This window comes from Camelus ferus, chromosome 2 (assembly GCF_009834535.1).
Source record: "Camelus ferus isolate YT-003-E chromosome 2, BCGSAC_Cfer_1.0, whole genome shotgun sequence".
Taxonomy (NCBI): domain Eukaryota; kingdom Metazoa; phylum Chordata; class Mammalia; order Artiodactyla; family Camelidae; genus Camelus; species Camelus ferus.
In genome coordinates, this window is record NC_045697.1 from 107979773 (window position 1) to 108003562 (window position 23790).

Sequence of the window (23790 nt, forward strand, 5' to 3'; positions counted from 1 at the left end):
TACCACCTCCAGTCTTTCTTCAGAGCCTCCTGTTGGCCTCACCAGCCACAGACCAGCTGAGGGGGGTGGGACTGGGGGACACTGGGAATGGCAGCCTGTGGGAGCAGCCCCTGCCCGTGATGCTGGAAAGAGCAGGGGAATGGGGAGGCGAGGATCTGAGGAATGCTGGCCATGACCACGCAGCAAATCACATCCATTTTTTTTAAACTGAAGTCATAGTCTATAATGAAATTCCAACCATTTTTATACTCACTTCTGTGACCTTTTCTTTAGATAAATATCTAATTGATAAAATGCTGCCACTCTCAAGTCTGCCCAATCAACATAAAAATGAAAATTCTGTGGACTCCTTTTTCACATACTCAGAGCCAAGATTTATGAAATGCTACTAACTTCTAAGGAGCATCTGTGATAACTCAACTCGGGTTGGACTGAACCCTAAGGCTACATTAACTATTAGGAAAGGATTTGCTGAGCAAATTACAGAATGAAGAAGACTGCATAGCTTACTTAAGTCAATAAAATATTCCCTAGGACTTTAACATATTTATGTGAAATTCTACTAATTACAAATAAATCTATTCACAAAAGTCAGAAACCTCAGAAACCTATGCCAGGAAGTACTTTGCGACATACTTCAAAGGAATAAAATTGCATGTCTTTCAAAATAGGCTGTAATTCACGCCATTTCTCTCCTCTTCCTACTTTACCCTCAACTGGTGAGCCCATGATGATATGATACCTAAAGTTAGTCCAGTAGGTACCAGGACCTCCTTAAAAAATGAGGCAGCATGACCAGACTAGTGTACCCCCCCCCCGAAAATCCAGTCAGCAATTCCTCTGGAGCTTGAAAACAAGACTACAAGGCGATGTTTTACAAAAAGCCCAAATGGCAACTATTCTATGAACCTAATGCTATATATGACAAATCTGATGATTAAGATATAGCATGGTAAATGCTTCAATTTATGGACAGCAAGTAATTAAGATTTATTAAGTAAAAATACGGCAGTAAAACGGGCCTTTATACTACTGCTAACCGTAAATTTGTCTCTAAGCATGAACTCCCTCTGATTCATATTCAAAGCAAAAGTTACCACACAGATAAATTTTCATTATGGTAAAGAAAGCTGTTCCCCATCTCCTCACCCCAATGTCCTTCTCACCACTGAGCTCTTTTATCATCACCCAAAACAAATACCAACACTTTCAGCTCTGACGACTGAGCTTGCTACAACTGCTCAGTTAAGATACTTTTTTTTAAAGTGGAATTTTACCGTGAAAATGCCCAGCTTTACACAAATATTAAATATTTATATAGATAAACCCACATAGATATGTATGTTCTTTACACCTGAACATAGGCACTGCCTGGGGAAAAAGGGAAAGTGAATGCAACAATTTCTCTCTTTTTTTAAATCTTTCACAGAAGGAAAAAAAAAATCAAATATCCATTCCACAGGAGACAATTCTTGTTCACAGAAAGGAGGTGTGGTCTGGCGGCTTCAGCTGTCCTTCAGCTCCAGGGTTCTCTCCTCTCAGCCCTCCTGCACCGATTCCACTCCCTGGACTGGTCAGGATCAAAGGCAAGGATACTTCCTTGGTCCAAGGTGCCGGAAGGCCCATCCTCCTCGTCTGGGATTCCATCCTCCTCCTGCCTGTGCTTACCCGGCAAGGTCAGGTGGCCCAGGGCTGGAGCCCACACTCACCATGGGAAAGCTGTGAGTGGAGAGGGCAGCCTAAACCAGCGTGGCCCTCGACACTGGAGCAATCTCCCCTGCTTTTCCAAGGACCTCTGGAATACTAACCCGACATTCACCCCTGGGCTTGGAGGGAGAAGAAGGAAGGGCTCCAGGCCTGCCGTGGGCCCCGGTAAGAAGAATTCTCACACGACACAGCCTGGTGTGCCTGGACTTCACTTGGGGCTGGAGGTCAATCCAGTGACTACAGTGGACCTCTCTGAAGCCTCATCCTTGCGCAGTTAGCTAGGTTAGAGAGGGAGGTTTGAGAACGGCTGGCAGCCAGTAAAAAATGAGACGGGGTGTACAGGTGAACTGGTTCCTTGTTTCCACAACACTCCCCACAGTTACTAATTTGGCATGACTCACTGGCAATTAACCTGATGTTGAGAAGACTTTTACTGACTGACAGACAGGGGCAAAACTGAGTAGGAAAGACCTGGGCCTAAATCTTATCTCTACTCATTGGCTGTGTGACCTCACACAAATCATCTAACCTGTCTCAGCCTCGCTTTCCTTATCTGTTAGGGGAAAAAATAGCTACCTTGCAGGATTGTTCTGAGTTAAATAAAATTACTCGACATGTGGTAGACATTTAGTAAATACCAGTATCAGAATGGAAGTGTTACCAAATGCAAAATCAATTTAATCTTTCCTATGCAAGCTTCTCTAGGAAGCAAGGGAATCTAATGAAAAAAGGTCTCAACAGCTCCACAGATCCATTAGTCTGGATTTACAGTCCGAAGTAAGGCACAACAGATGCTGAAATTATGTATTATGTCAACACAGTATTTCCCCCTTAAATGATAACCAACACCTTTCTGTGATAATTAGTGTGTCATTTGCAGTGGAATAGAAATCATACTTCTTAATGTCTCAAAAAGTTTATATTACTTCATTTTCTCTGTTTTATCATGAAGCAAAATTTTCCTGGAAAAATTTTAAGCTTGCCTGTGCCTGGAAAAAGCTCCCATTCTTAAGGGAAAGGAAACTACCTCCTGACAGGTTGAGCAGTCACAGATCAGTTAATTGAGGCAGTTTTTACCGCTGTCTCGTTGCCCACAGCACATTCGTGACTCCCTGTCTTCTCAGACAGCAGCTACTTTTGAAATTCAGAGAGTCTGTGGAAAAGCGATGTATGAAGGCATGGAGTAGGCACGGGGATCAAACTTTAAAAAAAACCTTATTCTTTTTGAATAAAGCTTTGGGATGGGGCCAGGATCTTTCATGGAGAAATATTTCCCCTTAACTTAAACTCTGAATATTTGTCTCTCTTGTTTATAGCATTTAAGAAAAGTATATTGATATCAAAAAGGCTAACGCATACAAAATCCACTCATTTTAGATCACTGCCCCCATACCGAAGCTGCCAACTCTTCTCTAACCTATCCTAAAATTTATCTCTCTACACTTAGACAGATTCAATGGAAGGATAAACTTTTCATATTACTGAAACCTCAAGAGTAATCACTGAGAGTGAAAAGAAACATTAACTTAATGAGTGAAAAGCTCTAATGATTCAGAATGAGATCTACTTTTATCTTTATATAAAAGGTTAGTACTTAGCTGAAAGCTCTGGCGATTGCTGAGAAGCAAAGCAACTGGCTTGAACCAACCAAACTCTAAGAAATGCCAGCTAGGTCCTCACATTGGTGTGGACAGGGAATGTCGTGGAACAAGACCTGTGAATAACAGGAGCAATTCTGAGAGACGCATGTCATTCCATCAAAAGTGCACCAGCTCTATTCATCAGTCCCAGGAATGCCCTGAGGGGAGAGCATTTGGAAGAGTCTATCAGGACCCAGATTTTTAGGAAGAAAAAAACATCCTGAGTTTTATGTATCCAATAGGTATATAGCATCTTGTTAGAGGCTTCATGGCAAGCCATGAAATCATGGGGGCTAAAAGGAAAAAGAAAAAGGCCAAACTTTCATAGGGCAAAACTCCTATTTCCTTAGTTATGTTCACTTCAAGAGTGGATAATAAAAGAACTGGCCTGAATAGGTATGTGAAAAGATGCTCAAATAACTAATTATTTGAGAAATGCAAATCAAAACTACAATGAGGTATCACCTCACATAAGTCAGAATGACCATCATTAAAAAGTCTACAAATAATAAATGCTGGGAAGGGTGTGGAGAAAAGGGAATCCTCCTACATTGTTGTAGGAATATAATTTGGTGCTGCCACTATGGAAAACAGTATGGGAATTCCTTTAAAAACTAAAAATAGACTTACCATATGATCCACCAATCCCACTCCTGGGCATCTATCCAGAGAAAACTCTAACTGGAAAAGATACATGCACCCCAATGTTCATAGCAGCACTATTTACAATAGCCGAGACATGGAAACAGCTTAAATGTCCATCACCAGATGAATGGATAAAGTATATATACCCAAGGGAATATTACTTGGCCATAAAAAGGAATGAAATAATGCCATTTGCAGCAACATGGATGGACCTAGAGATTGTCATACTAAGTGAAGTAATTCAGACAGAGAAAGATAAATATCATATGATATCACTTATATGTGGAATAAAAAAAAGATACAAATGAACTTATTTACAACAGAAACAGACTCACAGATAGAGAACAAACTTATGGTTACCATAGGGGAAGGAGGGAGGGATAAATTAGGAGTTTGGAATTAACATATATAAAATAGATAAACAACAAGGGCCTACTGTATAGCACAGGGAACTCTATTCAATATCTTGTAATAACCTATAATAGAAAAGAATCTGAAAAAAATAGATTTATATATATATATGCATAACTGAATCCCTGTGCTATACACCTGAAACACTGAAAATTAACCATACTTCAATTAAAAATGGAAGAAAAAAAAAAAAGAACTGGCCTGGACTTTAAAAAGAAAAAGGTCAATGTCATGAAAGGAAGAAAAAGAAAAGGAAAGAGGGAGGAAAAGAGGAAAGGAGGGTGGGGATAGAAAGAAAGGGAAAGGGAAAAGAAAGAAAAAAGTAGACTAAAAAGTCACAAGAACTAAATGCAATGTCTGATCTCTGACAGGATCCTGAGTTGGGGAGAAGAAAATAAAAAGTGGGTATGAACTTGGATGAGAGTATTGTATCCATGTCATCTTTCTTGAGACCGACAATTACAACAGCCATCGATATCAGGATGTTTTCGTTCCCAGGAAAGATGCTGAAACATCTGGGGATGAAGGGCCATGATGTCCGCAACTGACTCTCAAATGGCTCATCCAATCTAGGCGCAGGATGGATGTTCAGTGTACTTTCAGCTTTTCTATCAGTTTGAATTTTTTCAAAATAAAATGTCTGGGGGAGGAAGACAGGAGTAGATCATTCTCCTACCTAAGAGGACATGAGACGTTACAAGCTGTCAGTGGGGGAGAGAGCCAAAGGAGGCTGGAGCTATTTAAACTGATGCTAACTTGTAAACCACACATGTGTCTCGAGGCTCCCATTCACTGTTGCTGAAAATCAGCTGTAGAAAAGAAAACATTCTATATACAATGTCTATCTACACCTTTCTGTGCCAAAATTAAGTGGTGGACATATCATAACTTGTGTAGATAACGAAGAACAGTGCAAGCCTCTTAGCAGTACTACGTATTTCATTTTATACGTGATAAATCCATTAACAGGGAGTTCTGCACCATCTATATATGTGTATAAATCCTGCATATAGACAATATATATACATAATCAAGAACATGAAAGGAAGATGTGTTCTTTTGGCTGGAAGGAAAATAACTTTCCTCAGCTACGTCTTTTCTAGTTGAAAATACTTTGAGCTTCCTCCGAAGTTGTATATGTATCTTATTTGCTGTTAATGCTTCAATTCTGTTGCCTCACTGTGTAAACATACCTGTAAGTTCTCAACGTGTGCTTCTCTGAAAGACATCTATGATGGAGAACTTCACATTAATTGTCATTTATGCTCTTGTGATCCGTGCCATTTTAAATGCCGAACCCTACTGGCCGCTATAAAATGGAAGTACTATCTGTATTTATATTTTAATGATGCAAAGTTAAGAATATGAGTACCACAATAATACCAAGTAATATTCACATGCCACTTGAGTTATAAAGTGCTTTCACGTACATTAACTTCTCTGCCTAGAAGGAAAAATGGAAGAGAACAAGCAACACGTAAGTAAGAGAGCCAGCTAGCTGTGATAAGCAAACAAAGGTTATGAGTGACGACAGCCATCTGAAATGTTTACAACCAGCTATAAAGGAAAAATTTCCTGTTGTTTTGTCGGAAATGAACAATTAGCAAATACCGCAGAAGGGAATGCGGTCTGGTGATTTATTCGGGTGCTAAGAATGGGAACCAGGCAACTTTCACTTCTATTTTTAACTGGGCTCCTGACCTCCTTGTGTCCTTGGGCAAGTTAAAAAGGCCCTCAATTTCTTCTCCTATCAGTTGGGGTTGGAGCCTCTGACCTTGCTCACTGGGGTGGCCTATGAGTTGGCAAACATCACTGAAAATTCAAGATGCTACTGACAATCACATATGACTGCCTGGCTGCATCTCCTGAGAATGCTGCAGAGCGTGACAAAGACCCTTGATTGATTACGCATCTGGCTTTTATACTCGTGAAAGGAGACTCATGCATCAAAATGTGGAATAGAGGACTTTTAAGGCTCCTGGGAACACCAACGTTTTCTGATTCCCATTTACCCTCCCTGCCCCAGCTCCAGGCTTTATCATAAGGATGCAACCAGTGGTGGAAGGCTGCTAGCAAGAACCCTCTGCCACATGTAACAGAATGCTCTTCAGAGGAGAGCTCTTCAGCATCACCAAGCCTACGCTTGTCGTATCTGGGATGCCAAAGGCAAATAACTCCCTCACCTCGCCAAGATTTTAAAAAGAGCTGAGGAAAAGAAATCCCCCAAGATGCTGCAGTGTGGAGAACCACCAATACTAAATGTGAAGCTGAAAAGACATCTAAAAATGACCAAGTAACAAAGATCCATCCTGGCAGCCACAGATGACAAGTGGCTAAGCCTGTGGCGTGGAGAAAGAATTCCACAGGACCCACCCCAAACCTGCGTCTCACTTCTACTCCCAGAGGCAATGCAGACACAGTAAAGCTGGCCCGTGATTTTGAGGGCAGACCCGGGCATCCTCTCCTCCCCTGTCCCCACGTTTCTATGTTAGCTGGGTTTTATCCTCCATTCTATATTCTTTTGTCCTCCCAAAGAGGAGTGACTTTTCTGACTAGCAACTTTGGGAAAAGGAACTGAACACACGGGGTTGGCTCCTTGTGGCTGAGCATTTTTATTCTAGGCCTCTAGTATGACTCAGCAGGACAAAGCCTGCCTGATCTCCTTCTGATCAGCATGCCTACCGAGATAGTATGTTCAAGTCTTCTCTGGCCACGTGATAAGCTTTCTGCCAGTGAAAGGCCTATGGTTTGGGAGAGCTGATTTCCGCTTAGGTAGGAAGTACTAGAAGCCATCTGGATAGATCACGGTGCATTTTGTGATCGAGCTATTATCGGTGATAAAGCTGACACATTCACCTCCCTCTGTCTGAATTCTAGGCTGATTTCTCACTTGGTTCCAACTCAAGAGGGGAAAGGAGTATTATTTTTACGGACTCCCTAGAACCGTACAATACCTTCCTGGAAGCTCTTTTCTAATTCTCATTAAACTGGCCTGAAAACCCCCACAGCATCACCAGCGACTCCATGGAGCAGAAGAAACCAGAGGGCGCCAGCTGCCATGGCCAGGCATGCATTTCCTGCGAGGGGAGAGCTTTTACAGGTCTGCTGCAATTTTTTTAAGCTCTGGAACTGTCCATGAAGAAAAATGAGTGGTACCCAGCTGCATGATTTCAGGCTGCATTTTGATTACAGGCTTCTAGCATAAATCACCAGAACAAAGCCTGCACGAGCTGCTTGAATGGCAGAGACAAAAACTGTGTCACAGAACACTGTTAGGCAATTTTTTTTAACTACTATATATTTATATCAACAAAAGACCTCTAAGCTTGTGGACTCCCGGGCATCTTTGGTAATGTGTTCGTATTTCATTTTCTACACATTCCCACCTCGTTTCCTAGTATTGCTGACTTCTGGGAGCAGCAGTGTACCAAATTCATTTTAACAGTTAAGAGTTCTCAGTATGGCACTATCTCCTCCAACAAGAGCTTGGTGTCACTGTGCTCAATCTCTCAGCCAAGCGCATATTTTGAGGGGAAAATAAAGCTGCATAAGGGGATGTGAAAATGGGAGAAGAGCCTTTTCCAAACACAGTTTTGACTGTTTCTTGCTCAGGAATGAATCTCTGGGGAAAGGACTGTGTACCTGGAGCCATCCCCTTACTGCGAAGGGAGCACATGGCTGCATCAGTGAGTCACTTGGGGAGAAGGCCAGACACGGTCCCACAGGTTCCCTGAGGCTGGGATGGAGGGAAAGCAAACCCTCAGCTTCCTCAAAGGCTCCCCCCCCCCCCGCCATAGCCAGCTGTTCCTCCTAATTCTACTGTCTTGCTTTTTGTGGTTCCTTGAGAGGAACGAAGATGGCATCACCATTTCTACACAAAGTGGGAGGGAACAATTCACTAAGGATGAACTGTTTTTGGAAAATGACTACTTTTAAAGGCTGGGTGAGAATGTGTATCCCTGCACCACTAGGGAGAATTTCAAAAGAGCTCAGTCACTTGATCTGTGTCTGTGACAAGACGAGCTGGGATGTGCACTGACCTCAGCCCCAACGGCAATCAGAAGGGAAGGATATCTTGGTGGCAGAGGAGAAGAAGCCAGAGAGAAATGTAAAGATGCCTCTCCTGCCTGATTTGAAGTCTGAGTCATCCATATTCGTGCCCTTGCTGCAGCCCCAGCTATATGACCACACCCTCTGTCCCCTCCTGCAAAGTCTCAATCTTAGTAAAGTCTTAGCCCAGACTTAGGTTAAAACAAAAGATTCTGCCGTAAGAACTGATTGTCACAATCTGCTCTCAGGCAAACCTGAGATTCAAATGTGGTCCAATTCTGTGGTCCAGGAACACCCCAGGTAAGAGATAAACATGAAAAATGGCCCTGACTTAGACCTAGGGTATCTGGCAAAAGCCAAAGAAAAAGCTCTTTGGGGAGACTCGCTCTCAACCAGGAGACAGGATTCCCACTAACATACCCTATGGTATCACGTATATGTGGAATCTAAAAAAAAGACACAAATGAACTTATTCACAAAACAGAAACAGACTCGCAGACACAGAAAACAAACTCATGGTTTCTGGGAGGGGAAAGAGGATGGGAAAGGATAAAATAGGAGTAAAAGATTTGCAGATACTAACTATGATATATAAAATAGATAAACAAGTTTGTACTGCACAGCACAGGGAACTATATTCAGTACCTTGTAGTAACCTATAATGAAAAAGAATATATTTGTATACATATGACTGAAACATGATGCTGTACACCAGAAAATGATACAACATTGTAAACTGGCTATACTTCAATTAAAACAAAGGATTCCCACTAACAAAACACTGTTAAACATGACTTCATAATCCAAAATGACAAAATGCCCAAGAAGATCATCTACCATTAGCCAGAATCAGCAGACACATAAAAAGCAGAACAAGACAGCCTAAGCACTTGAGGCAACAGAATTTCTGAACACAGACTCTAAAATAAGTAATTTAAAATTACCAAAGAAATAAAGAACTGAATACATGAAAAAGGAATAAGATACTTTCAAAAAGACAAGAGACTTAAAAGAGAAAAAGAGAGTTTCTATTACAAAAGTTACTTTCAGTGCAATAAAAAAAAAACCTCCATGGACATATTAAAGAGCAGAGCAAAGGAAAATTAGTGAACTGGAAGAAAGTGTAGAGAAAATATCCCAGAATCAAACACAGATAAAAGTCCCTAAAAGAATTTTCCATCGTGGCCACTGTTTGCATGGTGAGATGTACAGCCGGGTCTGCTCAGAGTCAGAGCTGCTCTCTTAGCAGTGGATCTAGAGAAATCCAGTGCCCGGGGCACTGAACCTGTAGCTTCTTAGGTTACATCTCCTTTCACCCATTCCTTCCTCTGAAGCAGCACTCTTTTCCTCTTTTCTCTCTCCCCAGATTGAGATCTCTCACCAAGTGGACACTGTAATAAACAGTGTGTACAATCGGTGTCAAAAGTCAGTGCCTCTGTGCGAAAGCACGTGGATGTACACCTATAAACATATCACATGTACATCCATTAATGGTATTCATTTTTTAAAAATATACACATACCTGCAAAATAATAGCACCTACATAGACTGGACTTGCAGCAATTACAGTAGGACAGAATTATGGCAGAACAGAGACTGGGAAGTGAGTATTCAACTGACATCAGAAACATGAGTTCTAATCTGTTTGGGACATTAAATAACTGCGTGATCATTGGGCAAGTCACAACAGCAGTTCTCTCATCTAAGCTAAAATCAAAAGGACTAAACTGAATGATTTCCAGGATGGCTTCCCACTCAGTTCTCACACTGCTGATAACTTCAGGAAGCTGACTAGTTTCTTACCACTCACGTGCTTTATTCTGTAGGTCAGGTCACTGCTCAGAGCCTGTTCTTACATTGAGAAAGGTGGTAATCTGGCTTTCTGGGCCAGAGCAGATCAGAAGTAGTAACTGAGCAGTGAAAAATGAGCAAGAAGGGGTTCCCAGGATCAAGTCTACTGACAGTAGCTTAACAATGGAGGTGAGGGGAAGGTGACTGCAATAACAAGGGAAAAGACTGTAATATGAAACCTAAAAAGAATGCCTATCTTTAGCCATTTACTGTAGGATCAGATAACGTTACACACCTCAACAGACCTTGGAGGCACCATTATATTACAACAGCATGTTGCTGATAAGCTTGAGTAATCAAGAAAAGGTTAGTTCATGTTCAGTATACCCTATTTAAAAGCAGAAAAGTATAAAATGCTTTTTAGAAAGATTCCCATAAAGAAGTTTAAAAACATCAAAAAGATCCTAGATACCTGGAAAATTCTTTCATGCGGACCCATGTGTGTGCACATAAATGTACGCAATTATATAGAGAAATACTTATTATGGGGATTATATACATGTTCTGTGCAAGGCACTGTCAAGTGGCCCAAGAAAGAACCACAAACTGCTCTTTAGAACCTCATAATCCAACACAGAAGACCCTACAAACAACATATATAAAGGATAGTCAATCAACTGTATGAAACAAACATTGATAAAACGTAGAAGCACCGGTGTTCACAGTCAGAGTTCATCTGGGGATACTGCATGTGAGACTGGCAGAGGGGCGGGGGAAAGGAGAATGGTTGTGCGGGAGCCTTTCAACAACCCACTGGATGCTGGAAAAAGATCCCTGGCTGGGAAGGAGTCAAATGCTTCCGTGAGGGGAGGTGAGGTCATGCTGCTACTGGACGTGAAGGTCCATCACTGTCATGAGTCATCTGAGTCCATGGGAGACATCCAATTAATGACGTCAGAGGGCAAGTCTGGACCATCAGAAGAGTTTAAGAGCTGCTTATTAGCTTTCGCACAGCAAAGGAAACCATAAAAAGAAAAGACAATCTATGGACTGGGAGAAAATTTTTGCAAATGACATGACTGACAAGGACTTAACTTCAGAATATATAAACAGCTCATATGACTCAATAACAAAAGAACAAACAACTCAATCAAAAAAGTGGGCAGACTGTACACCAGAAACTAACACAACATTGTAAATCAACTATACTTCAAAAAAAAAGAGTCTAAGAGCTGAAAGGCAACCTCTCCACATCCGTGTGCATGAGCTCACAGCCACACCTCCTTGGTAGACGCAAGGGTCCCGGGGCAGAACACCACATCCCGGAACACCCGGCTGTAGTAAGGAATGAAGGAAAACTGTAAGAGTGGCTCAGAGAGAGGCAAGATCAGCGTCTGAGAACACAATGTAATTATAAGTTGTACAGATTACACTAAAGCAAATCATTGAAATGGAAAAACATTTTAATAGAAAACCATCACACTTTGTCTTCTTAGTCAAATAACTCAACATCATCTAAGTGTGAATGGAGAGGTAAATACAGATCTGATTATAAATGTATGCATTTAAACACTTTTCTCAAATGCTCTTTTCTTGAATTTTTATTTCGTTTAGAGGTTTTGAGTTAAAAACAACTTTCATAATTACATTTAGAATTAAGGGTCAGAAAAGCGCTTCGGCCCAATGCCCTCCAGAACTAGTTAAGTATTTCTAAATCCATCAGGGCCTTTAAAACAAAAGTTATTACCCATATCTGCTATGTTCAGAGAGCTACACGACTGCAGATTTACCCAACTTTAAATAAATCTGCCATAAGAAATTTTAAAAATAAATTAATCTCAAAGTATCTTATAAAAGCATCCATATTATCATTTCTCTAAAGGGCAGGGTCCCTCTCAGAGCGATGTGCATAGACGTTCATGAAGGAGCCTCCGGCATGAAACACGGTAACTGCATTGTCTGCCAGTCCCCAGGGGACAAGCATCCCATCAGATTTATTCACATCAGATCTGCCTCCCTCTTCACTCCCCTTCGGCTCTGCTAATAGTAGTAACACTCTGGTGAATAAAAGAAAGTTTTGTAAAATGGGGTGAACAACATCCTAGCTCCAGTTTTCATGCCCCAGTGGCCAGGGCCCATCTCGGACACCTTTGATATGGAAAACCCCAAATGCTTTTCCAGACGGGCCGATCCTGAGAAAAGGGGAGAATATTCTCGCATACGTGTGTGGAAAAGGGCTCCAGCAGCCCTCGCCCCAGCACTGGAAGCAAGAGACAGTCATAGTTACTAGGGGGTTCCGTGTTCAAGAGCTTTCAAACAAGCAAAGCAGGAGCAGAGTTACCAGTTTCTAATCCATGGAACGGGGCTCAACCCGATCATCAGGAGCCCTTACCCCAGCGCCACAGCTGAGCCACCCACCAGCCGGCATCAGCAGAGCGACAAAGTCCTCTTCGCTTTCTCCTGCACAGGGACTGACAGCAGGAATGGGCAAGCACTTCAAATAACAGAGAGTGAGTGTGTGTGTCTGTGCGTGTGCAAGTGGTTTGCACATGCATAAATGTGACATAAACTTGATGCCTTGCTGAAATCTCGCCCTTACTGGAAACATGAGCAAATTATGAAACAGAGTTGTAACTCTCACTACATTTTATCAAACAAATCTATTTTCTTTTCCCTTTTTCTTTCCATTTCACATCTCACATACACAAAATTAGGAGTAGAGAATTGGAATGGCATTGATAAATAGTAAATAACTGACTCTAAGCAAATAACCTAAGATTCTGTCTATAATTCTGTAGACAGATATTTATTTAATAAATTTAGGATGATTCTGTACCAGAGTAAGAGGCTTTATGAGGTCAAGGTAATGAGTGAAGCGGAATGCCTGCTAATAAAAACAAAGATGCTGTCCTTAGTTTAGCTGTAATCCTGCCTACAAGAAGGAAAATAGGCTGAATGACCTTTTCAGTCTCAAGATTTATGATGAGATTCCACATAAGTCTAACATTAAAGGTAAAACAAGAAGATAAAATGCCTGTAGTCCTAAGAAACATTCAGAACAAGAGTCACTAATCAAACTGGGGAGGTGGGGGGAGGTTGCAACTACTGGCGAGGACAGTAGCCTAAGGGATACAGAGCTGAGGGCACAGGCATGCTGAGACGGGGGCGGAGATGGGGGTGAGGGCTAGAATTATGTCTCTACACACAGACATTTACACACAAGTGAAATTTCTAACTACATGCAGCCAAGCTCGAAAGCAAGAAAGGAACTCTCCTGGGGCTCACGGCAGAAGTGGAAGTTTACATCCAGGGGTAACTGTGAGACGCAGGACGGCAAAGGGGTTAAGAGCATGAACTTGGACTACAGGGTTTGAATCTGGCTTCTCCACTTGTTTTCTAACTGGGATAATAGCAGAAACTGCCTCCTAGAGTTTACCAGTTAAAATAAGTTAACGCACATAAAGAAGGCACTCAGCAAATGTGAGCGGATTTTACTGTTACTGTCAACCAGGCTGAAGAGACACCAGACACCGGCGATTCAGAGCACCCCAGGAGCTGAAGTCAAGGCTGGGAGTCCACTGGGGCAGGGAAGGCTGGGAGCCACAGAGTCCTGGTCCAGCCAGAAAATCTTCTGCCACCCACTGAGGAGTTGATAAGGAAGACACCACTCACCTCGGGGTGCAGGTAAAAAGGGAGTCCTGAGCAATCAGAGGCCCTGTTCCTGGCGTGGATGTGGGGCTTGAAACGTGGCCCCATCCAGGCTGGGCTCTGCTGGGGGCTATTAAATGAACAGAGGAACTGTTCATTCAATAAAGCCCGATGGGCCCTGACGAGCCACCATGAACTCATCCCAGAGACACCACCACTTCCAGGGGCAAGTCTGCCGGGGTGGGGGAATCACACTGAAGGAATCAGTACAGAGCAGAATAAATAAAAACAAACCCACACCAGGACACAGGATTCTGGCTGAAGCTATCAGAGAGGAAAGACAGACTTCCTACAAAGGATGCAGACTCCTCGTCAGCAGTAATAGATGCCCGAGGACAATGGAACCACGTCTTCGAAGTGTCGGGGTGGGGGTGGAAGGGAAAAACAGTCAGCCTGGAATCCGAGACTATCACACAAGAGCCAGGGAGAAACAGGGACGACTGGAGGCACAGAAGAGCAGAGAGAGGGGATGGCTCAGAGACCCAGAATGCAAGAGACGTTGACGGAGGCGGGAAAGAGCACCAAACAGGAGAGCGAGATGCAAGAGACAGTGTTTGCTAGAGAAGGAAAAATCAGATGGGAGCTTCCTCAACCTTCCATGACCCTACCCAAAAGTACCTTCAGCCATGGGTGGAAGGGGCCACCTTCTCTGAGAGCCATCTTTCTCCCTGTGCTCCAAGGACAGCTCCTGTTTTCTTAGGAGCCTGATACTATCAAGAAGTTCCTCTCCGAGATATGTCACTCCTTTAAAACTAGACTTCAATTGTTTAAGAAAATATTACTGGCATATATTTTGAAGTAATTTATAATGAAAAACCGCAGTTCCCACCACCCTCCCCCGCCAGACCTGAACCACCTGTAGATCTTCTGAGATGTCATGTCCAGTATTTATCTTCCTATTTTTAAATAAAATGCTGTGGGAGGGGACCTTCGGAAAATCCATCACTTTCTGGCCAAGGCTCCTGGCCCTTTGCCATGTGACAATTTTTCCTGAATCTGGGGAAAAGACAGACTTGACAAACTGTCCCAATGACCCCATGTTCTTGTCCTTAGAACCTGGAGCCACAAGACTTGGCCCATTCCAGGCCCAAGAGATAATTTATGTAAGTTCCAAGGTGAGAAGTTTTTGATACTTCTTTTATATCTTATTTGATACTTTTATATCTTATTCTGTCCCATAGAATTTACCCATGCTTGCTGCTTTATCACATCACTCAAGAACAAAATAAGCCACTCTTAAGTACAACCCCATGATGACCTGGACAACACTGAAGTCACAAAGTCAGGCTGGTAGGGAGATAGGTCATCTCACCCATGGGGGAAGCAGAAAGTCCCACCACATGCTTGAACTTGGGTGTGAAAGATCTAGAACGTGAATGAGTCCATTTCCCAGAAGAGCAGGGAAAGGGTGGGAGTTACAGGTGGGCGGATGGGTGCAATTCTGTCACATTTGGATTCTAGGAACAAAAAAAGAGAAATTTCTCCAGCAGGAGGCTGAGAAACCAGCAGAGGTAATATTTGATTATTACTTAATATTTTTATATAGAAATTTTTAAAACTTCTTTGAAAAATCTTTTGACTAATAATCTGTCTCTTGAAGGCTCTAAATCTTTCACTCGTTCGTTACCTTATTTAAAAAATTTTTTAAAACTGAAAGAAATAATAACAGCCAAAAAACAAAAACAAAAAGCAATCAATCAACTTAGGGCCTGAAATAGTGGCCTCCCATAATCTGTGGCCAAAAATGTTCCTAGAGTATATTCTTACATTACTTTTTTCTCACTTTATCAATTTAGGACATGACTTCCAATCATGGTAGATAGGAATTTAGTTCTTATACTTGCCAATATCCCAATTACACTTGTCAAATGAATGCTTGGTGTTTCTATTATTATTATGTAAATATGTTTCTCCACTGAGCTGTTAAGTATATACTCCCATTACATTTCCCTTCCTGAACGTTTTGTTTTTTTCCTGGAGTTGATAAGTCTTTCATTTTATCATTTGCTTTTTTTTTTTTTTTTTTACTGCCTATTGCTTATTAGTCTCACAAACTCCAGTTTCTATGTAAAAATCTCATCTACACAAGCATTCGATATCTGCTGTTTCCACCCCACCTCCCTTTTTTTCTTGAAACTTCTCTGTTCCGGCACCACCTCCTCCTCTCCACCAAGTCCTCTGGGTCAGTTGCAGAGCCCACAGTCCCAAACCTCTCTGTTGACTCCAGTAGGTTCCCATGTAATGAAAGGACAATTTTTTTTTTTTTTTTAGAAAATGCCTGTTTGAAAATATCATTATTCTACAGCCACACTTGATTTCTAGTGCTAGATACAGAAGTCTAGGTTAGAATGATTTCCTCCCCTCTAAGATTTTTAAAGGCAGGTTCCATTGTCTCCCAGCTTTAAGTGCTGCTTTTAGACGTTCGCAGTGCCTTTCTGATTCCCCGTCCTCTGCATGTGACTTTTCTTTTCTTCTCTGTTACGTTCTGGTATCTTATCTTTATCCCTGGTTGCGTTCCTGCACTTCGGGATGACGGGCCTGCATGGGAGGCTATTTTTATTCCTTGAACCAGGTCGCTGGCAGGCCCTTCTGATTTGGAGACTCATGTCCTGGGAAGTTAATCTGTGTTACTTGCTTGATAGTCTCCTCTTACCTATGTTCTCTCTTCTGGAACTCCTATTAATCAGATGTTGGACATCCTGGATTGATTCTCTAATTCTCTAATTTTTCCCCTGGTTGTTCAACTCACTGTATGTGTGTTATACTTTCTGGAAAATTTTCTTGATTTTTATCTTCTGACTCTTCTGGGGTTTTCTTTTCCCCACGCCATAGTTTTAATTTCTAAGAGCTTTTGTTTTGATTATTTGTTTTTAAAAAGTAGTATCGTGTTCTTGTTGCAAGGATGCAAGCTACTTTTTCTTATCTCCCTGAGGATATTTAAAAAAGCTTTTAATTTTTAAAGTATTCTTTTACCCTATGCATTATCTGCTGCCTGTTATTTCTTTCAGTTTTCTTGGTATTTTGGGCTCTGTCCATTATGTAGGAAAATTTCTTCAAATGTCTGGTGACGTGGGCTATTGATTAATATTTTAAAGTAAGGTACTAAAATGCTGATTACAAGTTCTATTTAAATTGTCCAGGGCTTACTGACTGGTGGCCTTCATTCTGGGACAATCAGGTGGCCAGGCAGCTTTTTTATTGAGATCTCCCCAAATGTCAATATCAGAAGTTCCTCCCTCTAGGAACGTATCATCTCCAAACAAGTGCCCATGGATTCCTGCTTAGGAGAGGCGAGGAAGAGGAGAGATGGCTGTACCAGGTCATGTGAGCGCCTCAAACAGGGCAGGGAAAGGACTGGGCAGGCCCTGGGGCTCAGAGCACAGACGACATCTGACACTAGTGCCTCTTGCTCTGCCTCAGGCCCCAGGGGGAGTGTGTCCCCGGCTGAATTTCTCCCCAAACTATAGATTCCTGTTGGGGTAAGGCAGGGGATGACCCCGGGTCTACCTGCTCTGTATCCAGTCTCTGAATTAATCCTCCTCTTGCCACCAGCCCCGGCCTCCCACAATACCCACGGATCTCACATTCAGACCCCTCCTGGGTTGTGTAGGGCACACCAGCTCATTTCTCACTAGTGTCCCTTTCTGCAGGCTTTCAGTCCCTCTCTTGGGTTCACTGAACTCCATTCTTTTAAGTCAGGCCTTCCTCCATCTACCATCTCTCATACACTCTGGTCTCCTATCTCACCCTCTTTTGGGTTTAGAACTTTTGAATCCTTTCACTATCATTTTAGTGGGGTTCTCTGGGGTGGGGAGAGACACAGACTAAAATGTATGTATTCACTCTGCCATACTAACCAAAAGCTCCTTTAACTGTCCCTCCGTCAGTATCCCTTTCTCATCAGCATTAAAAAAATTTTATTTTACTGCAGTAAAAACACTCAATCTAAGATCTACCCTCTTAACACACTTTTAAGTGGATGATGCATTATTGTTGACTGTAACTCACGAGCACTTAAACATTCTCAAGTTTCTCCAATATGAGGGAAAAGGGAACTAATAAAAAAAGATTCCCCGTCTCCTCACCTACTGCCTTCCCTTTTTCCTCCTAATCAAACTTCTTGACATAGTTGCCTACACTCTTATCCCTTCTTCAACATCCCCAAGTCTCCATCTTCTGCCACCTCCCTTCTCCCCCCATCACTCACTGAAACCCATCTTGCAAAGAGACCCTGCCACTGACAAATCCAGTGGCCACTTCCTAGTCCTCACCTCACTTGAATCTCAGTAAGGTCAACACCACTGTTCTCTCTTCTTCTCAGAACATGCTGTTCCTTGAGTTTTGGGCCCTGTACTCTCCTTACATCTTCCTACCTCTTTGCAAATGGGAAGCACACTCCTTAGTGGGGCTTATCTGGTACAGACTATGCTTTCCGCGCCAGCTTCACCTCTTGCCACACCATGTTCAACTCCTACACTACCATGCATGGAACTTCTTTCAGTTCCGAGAGCAAGCCATGTCCTGTTTTTCTTCTGGTCTTTGTACATCTCATTCACTTTTATTTGGCCAACTTTGCAAATACCCTATATCTGTGTGGAAGGCCACTCCTATGGGCTCCCAGAGCACCCTGTATTTCCATTCCCAACATGTTCACTAAAACCTACTGCAGTTGCCTGCTGACCTGTCCAAGCTCCCTGAAGACAAGACCCACATCTTCTACCGTGTTCAAAGCTGTGTCACTAGAACCTGTATGATGGCTAGTGCATGCATGCATACAAAAAATGTCAGTTGCACAAATGAATAAAGACACAGCTAAGAGGAGGGGAGAATCAAATGCCAACAGAAAGGCACATTTTATCACATTATTTCTTTAATGGGCCAGCAGAGCAAATGAATTTGGTCTATAAAAGAAGACTTTACACTATAACCTAAACTCTTTTGATGGCTCTTTCCTAAATTCTTATCAGTGTATGTGACCAATGGTCATGATATTTCGTACAGAAATATCCAAATGCAGAGTCAGAATAACAGAGCATCAATACACCATCTTCACAGGGCAACTGTCTAAATGTTTCAGAATATTAAAATTCTGTATATAGGTAAATTATAGAGTTTTGAAGTGCTATGGGAATGACAACGTTTTATTCAGGTAGCTTTGGTATAATTTGGGTCACATACTCAAAACTGGTCTTTTAAAGACAGAAACATTTCTGAAAAGAATCAGATTAGCTCTGTTGAGAGAATAACCCATTAAGCTGCTCAAAGCATGAGTGTGGTGGGCTCTGAAGAGGAAAAACAAATCCCAGCTCAAGCAAAACAGGATTTCTAGCTTTTGACTGTATTTTAATTAATGAAAGCCAAGCTCTCAACGCTCCAGTATCCCAGGCACCTTCCCTGTCACGCTGACATGCTTATCACTGGGCAAGGACCTTCTTCCTTGGTGCATAACAAGAAGTCTTTCAAAGCATGCTGACATTCAGTTAATTTTATTTTGTTTTTTGTTTTTGGAGGGGAGGTGATTAGGTTTGTTTGTTTGTTTATTTATTTATTTATTTTTACTGGAGGTACTGGGGATTGAACCCAGGATCTTGTGCCTGCTAGGCATGCACTTTACCACTGAGCTATACCCTCCTGCTTCAGTTATTTTGAACTGTCTCTAACATTTGACCCCATTTAGCCACAACTGAAGAGCCTATTTATAGAAAACATGTCTGTCCGCAAACAGATGTTTTAAATGTGAACTATGGCAAACACCTTGCTAGAGACTACATTCCCAGCTGGAGAAACTTAGAAACAACTCAGAAGTAATGTCTAGTCTCTTGATAATGAAGCACCATGTGGAAAAAAATGTTTCCAGCTCAGATGGAAGAAAGGAGATGTGTTGTGATGAACTGCTTTCCATTCACTTGTCTGAAATAGAGGTTACTTTACTTCTACTCTGAGTCTCTGCCCACAGAAGAATTCATACATTTATAACTGAAAAATTGCCTCTTATCAAACATAAACAATCTCTCCATAAACAGATGCTCTAAGCCAGAGGGAGGGAGGGCAGGTCAGACACCTTTATACTTGTCTTCCCCCAGAAAGACCCAACAATAAATCAAAGGGGACCCTATATACGGTCTACAGGAATAGAAGTCCTCCATGACAAAAAGCACACGTAAGGAAAAAGTTCCAAGACAGAGACACTGCCCCAGTACAACCAAAGCCTGGGCACAGCAGGCATGTTGAAGGCACTGCCCATGATCTTGTACTCCAAGCAGTGACTCTGGAAAAAGTAAACCTCTGCCCCCGCCCCCCTGCCACTGCTCCATTCAACCAGTTTACACCTGTATTAAATGTTAGAGAGTATGGAACTCACCCAGGACAATGTCACCCCCTGCCACCTCCAATCACTACATACACACATTCCCTGCAAGGACGGCAGGAAACCCCGCACCCAGTTGTTACTATATGTCCTGGACAGACTATGGGCCAGTTATTAGCCCAGATACTCACCTTGCTCCTTGTACCCTTTTCTTCAAAATTCAGCCGTCTATTTGAAAATATATGCTACGAGTCTTGTTCATGAGTACAATGTATCTAGTCATTCCTTGGGTTTCAGTGAAAATAAGTAGATAAATGGGTAGTTAACTTAAAGCATGATGCAACTGACTTTCTTCTCCATTACTGACCACTTCTTAATTTTTGGAAACCACAGTCATTGTTGATCTTATACTGTAATATCATGTGATTGATGCTGCTTCCTTTGACTAGACTCGTCCTCTGCCTCCATTTACCCAACTGGCTCCAACCTGACTTCTCAGATAGCTCAGACATCACCTCTTACAACAACCCTTCCTCATCCAAATATTCCCCCTCCCCAGTTCCTCACAACAGTCCTTCTCTTACTGCATTAGGCGTCCCTTCTCAGGGTTCCAAAACCATACTCTGCACCTGACCTTCCTGGGAGCAATCCCACAGTACTCTCCTTGTGTGTAAGACACATCACCCCAGCTTGTCTTTAAACTCCTCAAAGGCAAAGAGCATCGCTCATCTTTATGTTTCAGTTCAAGGCACACACCAGACACTCTGGCATTTATTCTAAAATGTGTGTGAAATGAGACAATGAACGTATGAATACATGGATGATGTTTAGACTTAGAATTATAAAGACGGGTCTTTGGAAAACATTAGGCCATCCTACATCAAACAAAATTCCCTAACAAGCATTTCCTAGGAGCTGATGATGTTCAATAAAACACGAATATCTTCTAATGAAAAAAGCATTAAATAAAAAGCTTACCGGCAGAGTTCCAGGCAGAGATGCATCAAAAAAGGATACCAGAGAATTTGGAGGTGCTGCAAAGTGGACTTGAGATCCAGAGAAGAGTTTAGAGTTGGAGGAAATCTGGGCATGAATTTCCAAACCTACCACAGCTGCCCATTCACGGTCACTAAAAAGAAAGACATAGCAGTGAAGTAGTTAATCTGCCAGCATGCAGGAATTTCTCCGAGCCTAAACCACAAATGTTAATTTCCCACTAGCGGTTTTTTTTTAATGATTTATCATTATTATTTTTTGGTAGGGGGAGGTAATTAGGTTTACTTCTTTATTTATTCTTAGAGGAAGTACTGGGGATTGAACCCAGAACCTCATGCATGCGAAGCATGCTCTCTACTGCTTGAGCTATAGAGAGCTTCCCCTCATTAGTGTTTTTAACTTATTGAAATTTTATATCCTTACATTTTAAAAAAAGTCCTATTGTTTTGCTGACTAAATCAAAAGCAGTTCATAATGAACACCTACAAGACTGGCAAAACAAAATTCATCTACAACATGGCATGAGGCGAGTTCAGTGTACAAACAAGAAGGTGACAGAAAGGAACAATTTGGCATCATAAAACTATTTAGAAATGGGTATCAGGTGGCGACTGCTTGGCTGACTTTAATGAGAAGCAGCATTTTCTAAATTAACTGTCCTTTATCAATTAATCACTCAGTAAATGAAGAAAGCCAATCCTGTGAACCTTTTTAGAACTAACATAAACATCAAGACTTTACTACTTCAGAAATAATGGTAAATAAATAGTCGCACATCTCATTATCTAAAAAAGGGTAATTCTCAGTCGTGTTTTGAATTCATTTCCTAACAACGGTTTGCAAGTGAAGTAACCAGAGTGACACAGATGTAATAGATCACCACTAAATGATACTCTGAGAATTCTGTGCAAAGGAAAACATTAGGCCATGACATGTGGTTTTTTTTTTTTCTCCCCCTTTGGTTCCCCAAATCACTTTCAATTCCTGAGATCTAGTGTCAGGTTCCTTTGCTTGTTTTACACTTGACAGCTATCAATCCTAAAACGCTGCAATAATGCAGCTTAAATGCTACAATAATCTCTTATCTGGCCACTCCTACTCTGTTGAGTCTGTATGAACATTCCATACATGGGTCTCTCCAGGTTCCTGTAAGTGTGCTTATTCCTTCTGAAACCCACGTATCCTGGGCAATCTGTAGATGGTCTGGTGTACACATACTCTGCATACTGTCTGTCCCTACCTGCTCTTCCCCCAAACAATTTTCTATATTATCCAAATTTTTGTTTACATGTATTTGGCTTTGTTTCAATCATGTCAACACATGAAGTTCTATACAGTATTGATGGGTTCTTCCTTTTTAAAGTTTGGGAGCACAACCTGTAATTGAGAGGAATTACACTAAGAACTCATCAGAAATTCTGCATTCACTAAAACCTTATTCAATGTACTTCTGCAGTTTCATTACATGAGAGAAAAGACTTTCCACTCACAGTGAGATAATTAAATTTGTGAAAGGAATAGAAACAATGTTTCTGGGCATTTTCCCTCTGTTCCTCCAACAGAAAAGTAAAAATAATGGCAACCTCACTATCTCAAAGGAAAAACTGAATTAGACACGTGCCTTATGTTTCTGTGCTTAAAAAGAAAAACATAAAAAAGAAAAGAAACTAGGTCTTATACAGTGAAAAATAAACAGCTGTTCAGAGGCTACTGAGCAAAATAAGCAAAACTGTCTACATAAACACACGGAACATCTCTTGTAATGGCTGCATCCTCCTAGTTTAGACACATGTTCAAAATGAATCGCTTCCACAGACAGATGGTGTTTTCTGACTAGTAATATTAAGCAATCACCATCCAAAGCTTGTTGGTAAGGCTCCCTTTTTACCTTTAAAACACTGATGGCCCATGGTAGCGCTAAATAAATGTCAGCTAAATAAGACCCTGATTCACCGACCCCGCTACTGGTGCTACTAGTAAGGTGACTGAATCTACTTTTCTATCTGTGCTGCTTTTGATTCAAGAAAACATCTATTTTACATTCGCGAATTTCCCAAATATGCCTATCTACCTGAAGAGAGTAGTTTATGTATGGGGGCGGGGCTGACAGAGGGCCAGTTCCGTGCTTTCATTTAGGTTTCAGGGTTGCAAGTTATAGCCCAACACCTTCCCACCCATCAAAACGTCTAGACTGTGGGTTGGGCTGTAGTGGCTATCATCTCCCCAGTCCCGCGGTTCCATCTCACATTTGAGTGGTTAATAATGGTACGAAACAGTATACCCTTTCCTCGGCTCCTGGGCCGTGATGAGGGACTGCCGAGCCACTGAGCTCTGTCCCCTTTTCCCGCTGGACGTGGATGCAGTCGGAACCCCTCTTCCGTGGCAAGAACAGCCGCCAATCCGGGCGAAAGCCCAACACCTTCCAGGACACAACCAACGCAGCACGGGCGCCGCCATTGCCCCGCCACACTCCTGGTCAGGTGACACAGCTTCCCTCTGCCGCGAGGCTCTCTGGGAAGCGTAGTTCAGGAAATG

At 42.0% G+C, this 23790-nt stretch overlaps 1 protein-coding gene across 3 annotated transcripts in view; it reads right to left on the minus strand.

Annotated features, from left to right (window-relative positions):
* GATB (glutamyl-tRNA amidotransferase subunit B) overlaps positions 1–23750 on the minus strand; it is an 82234-nt gene extending 58484 nt beyond the window's left edge. For all 3 annotated transcript variants that reach the window (XM_032464852.1, XM_032464854.1, XM_032464842.1), the window contains exons 1-2: positions 23537–23750; positions 21238–21388 (exon numbers count right to left, since the gene is read on the minus strand). In XM_032464852.1, coding sequence (XP_032320743.1) covers positions 21238–21388; positions 23537–23712 — 327 coding nt within the window. In that variant the 5' untranslated portion in view covers positions 23713–23750. The remainder of the gene's footprint in view (positions 1–21237; positions 21389–23536) is intronic.
* Between the last annotated feature and the right edge of the window lie 40 nt (positions 23751–23790).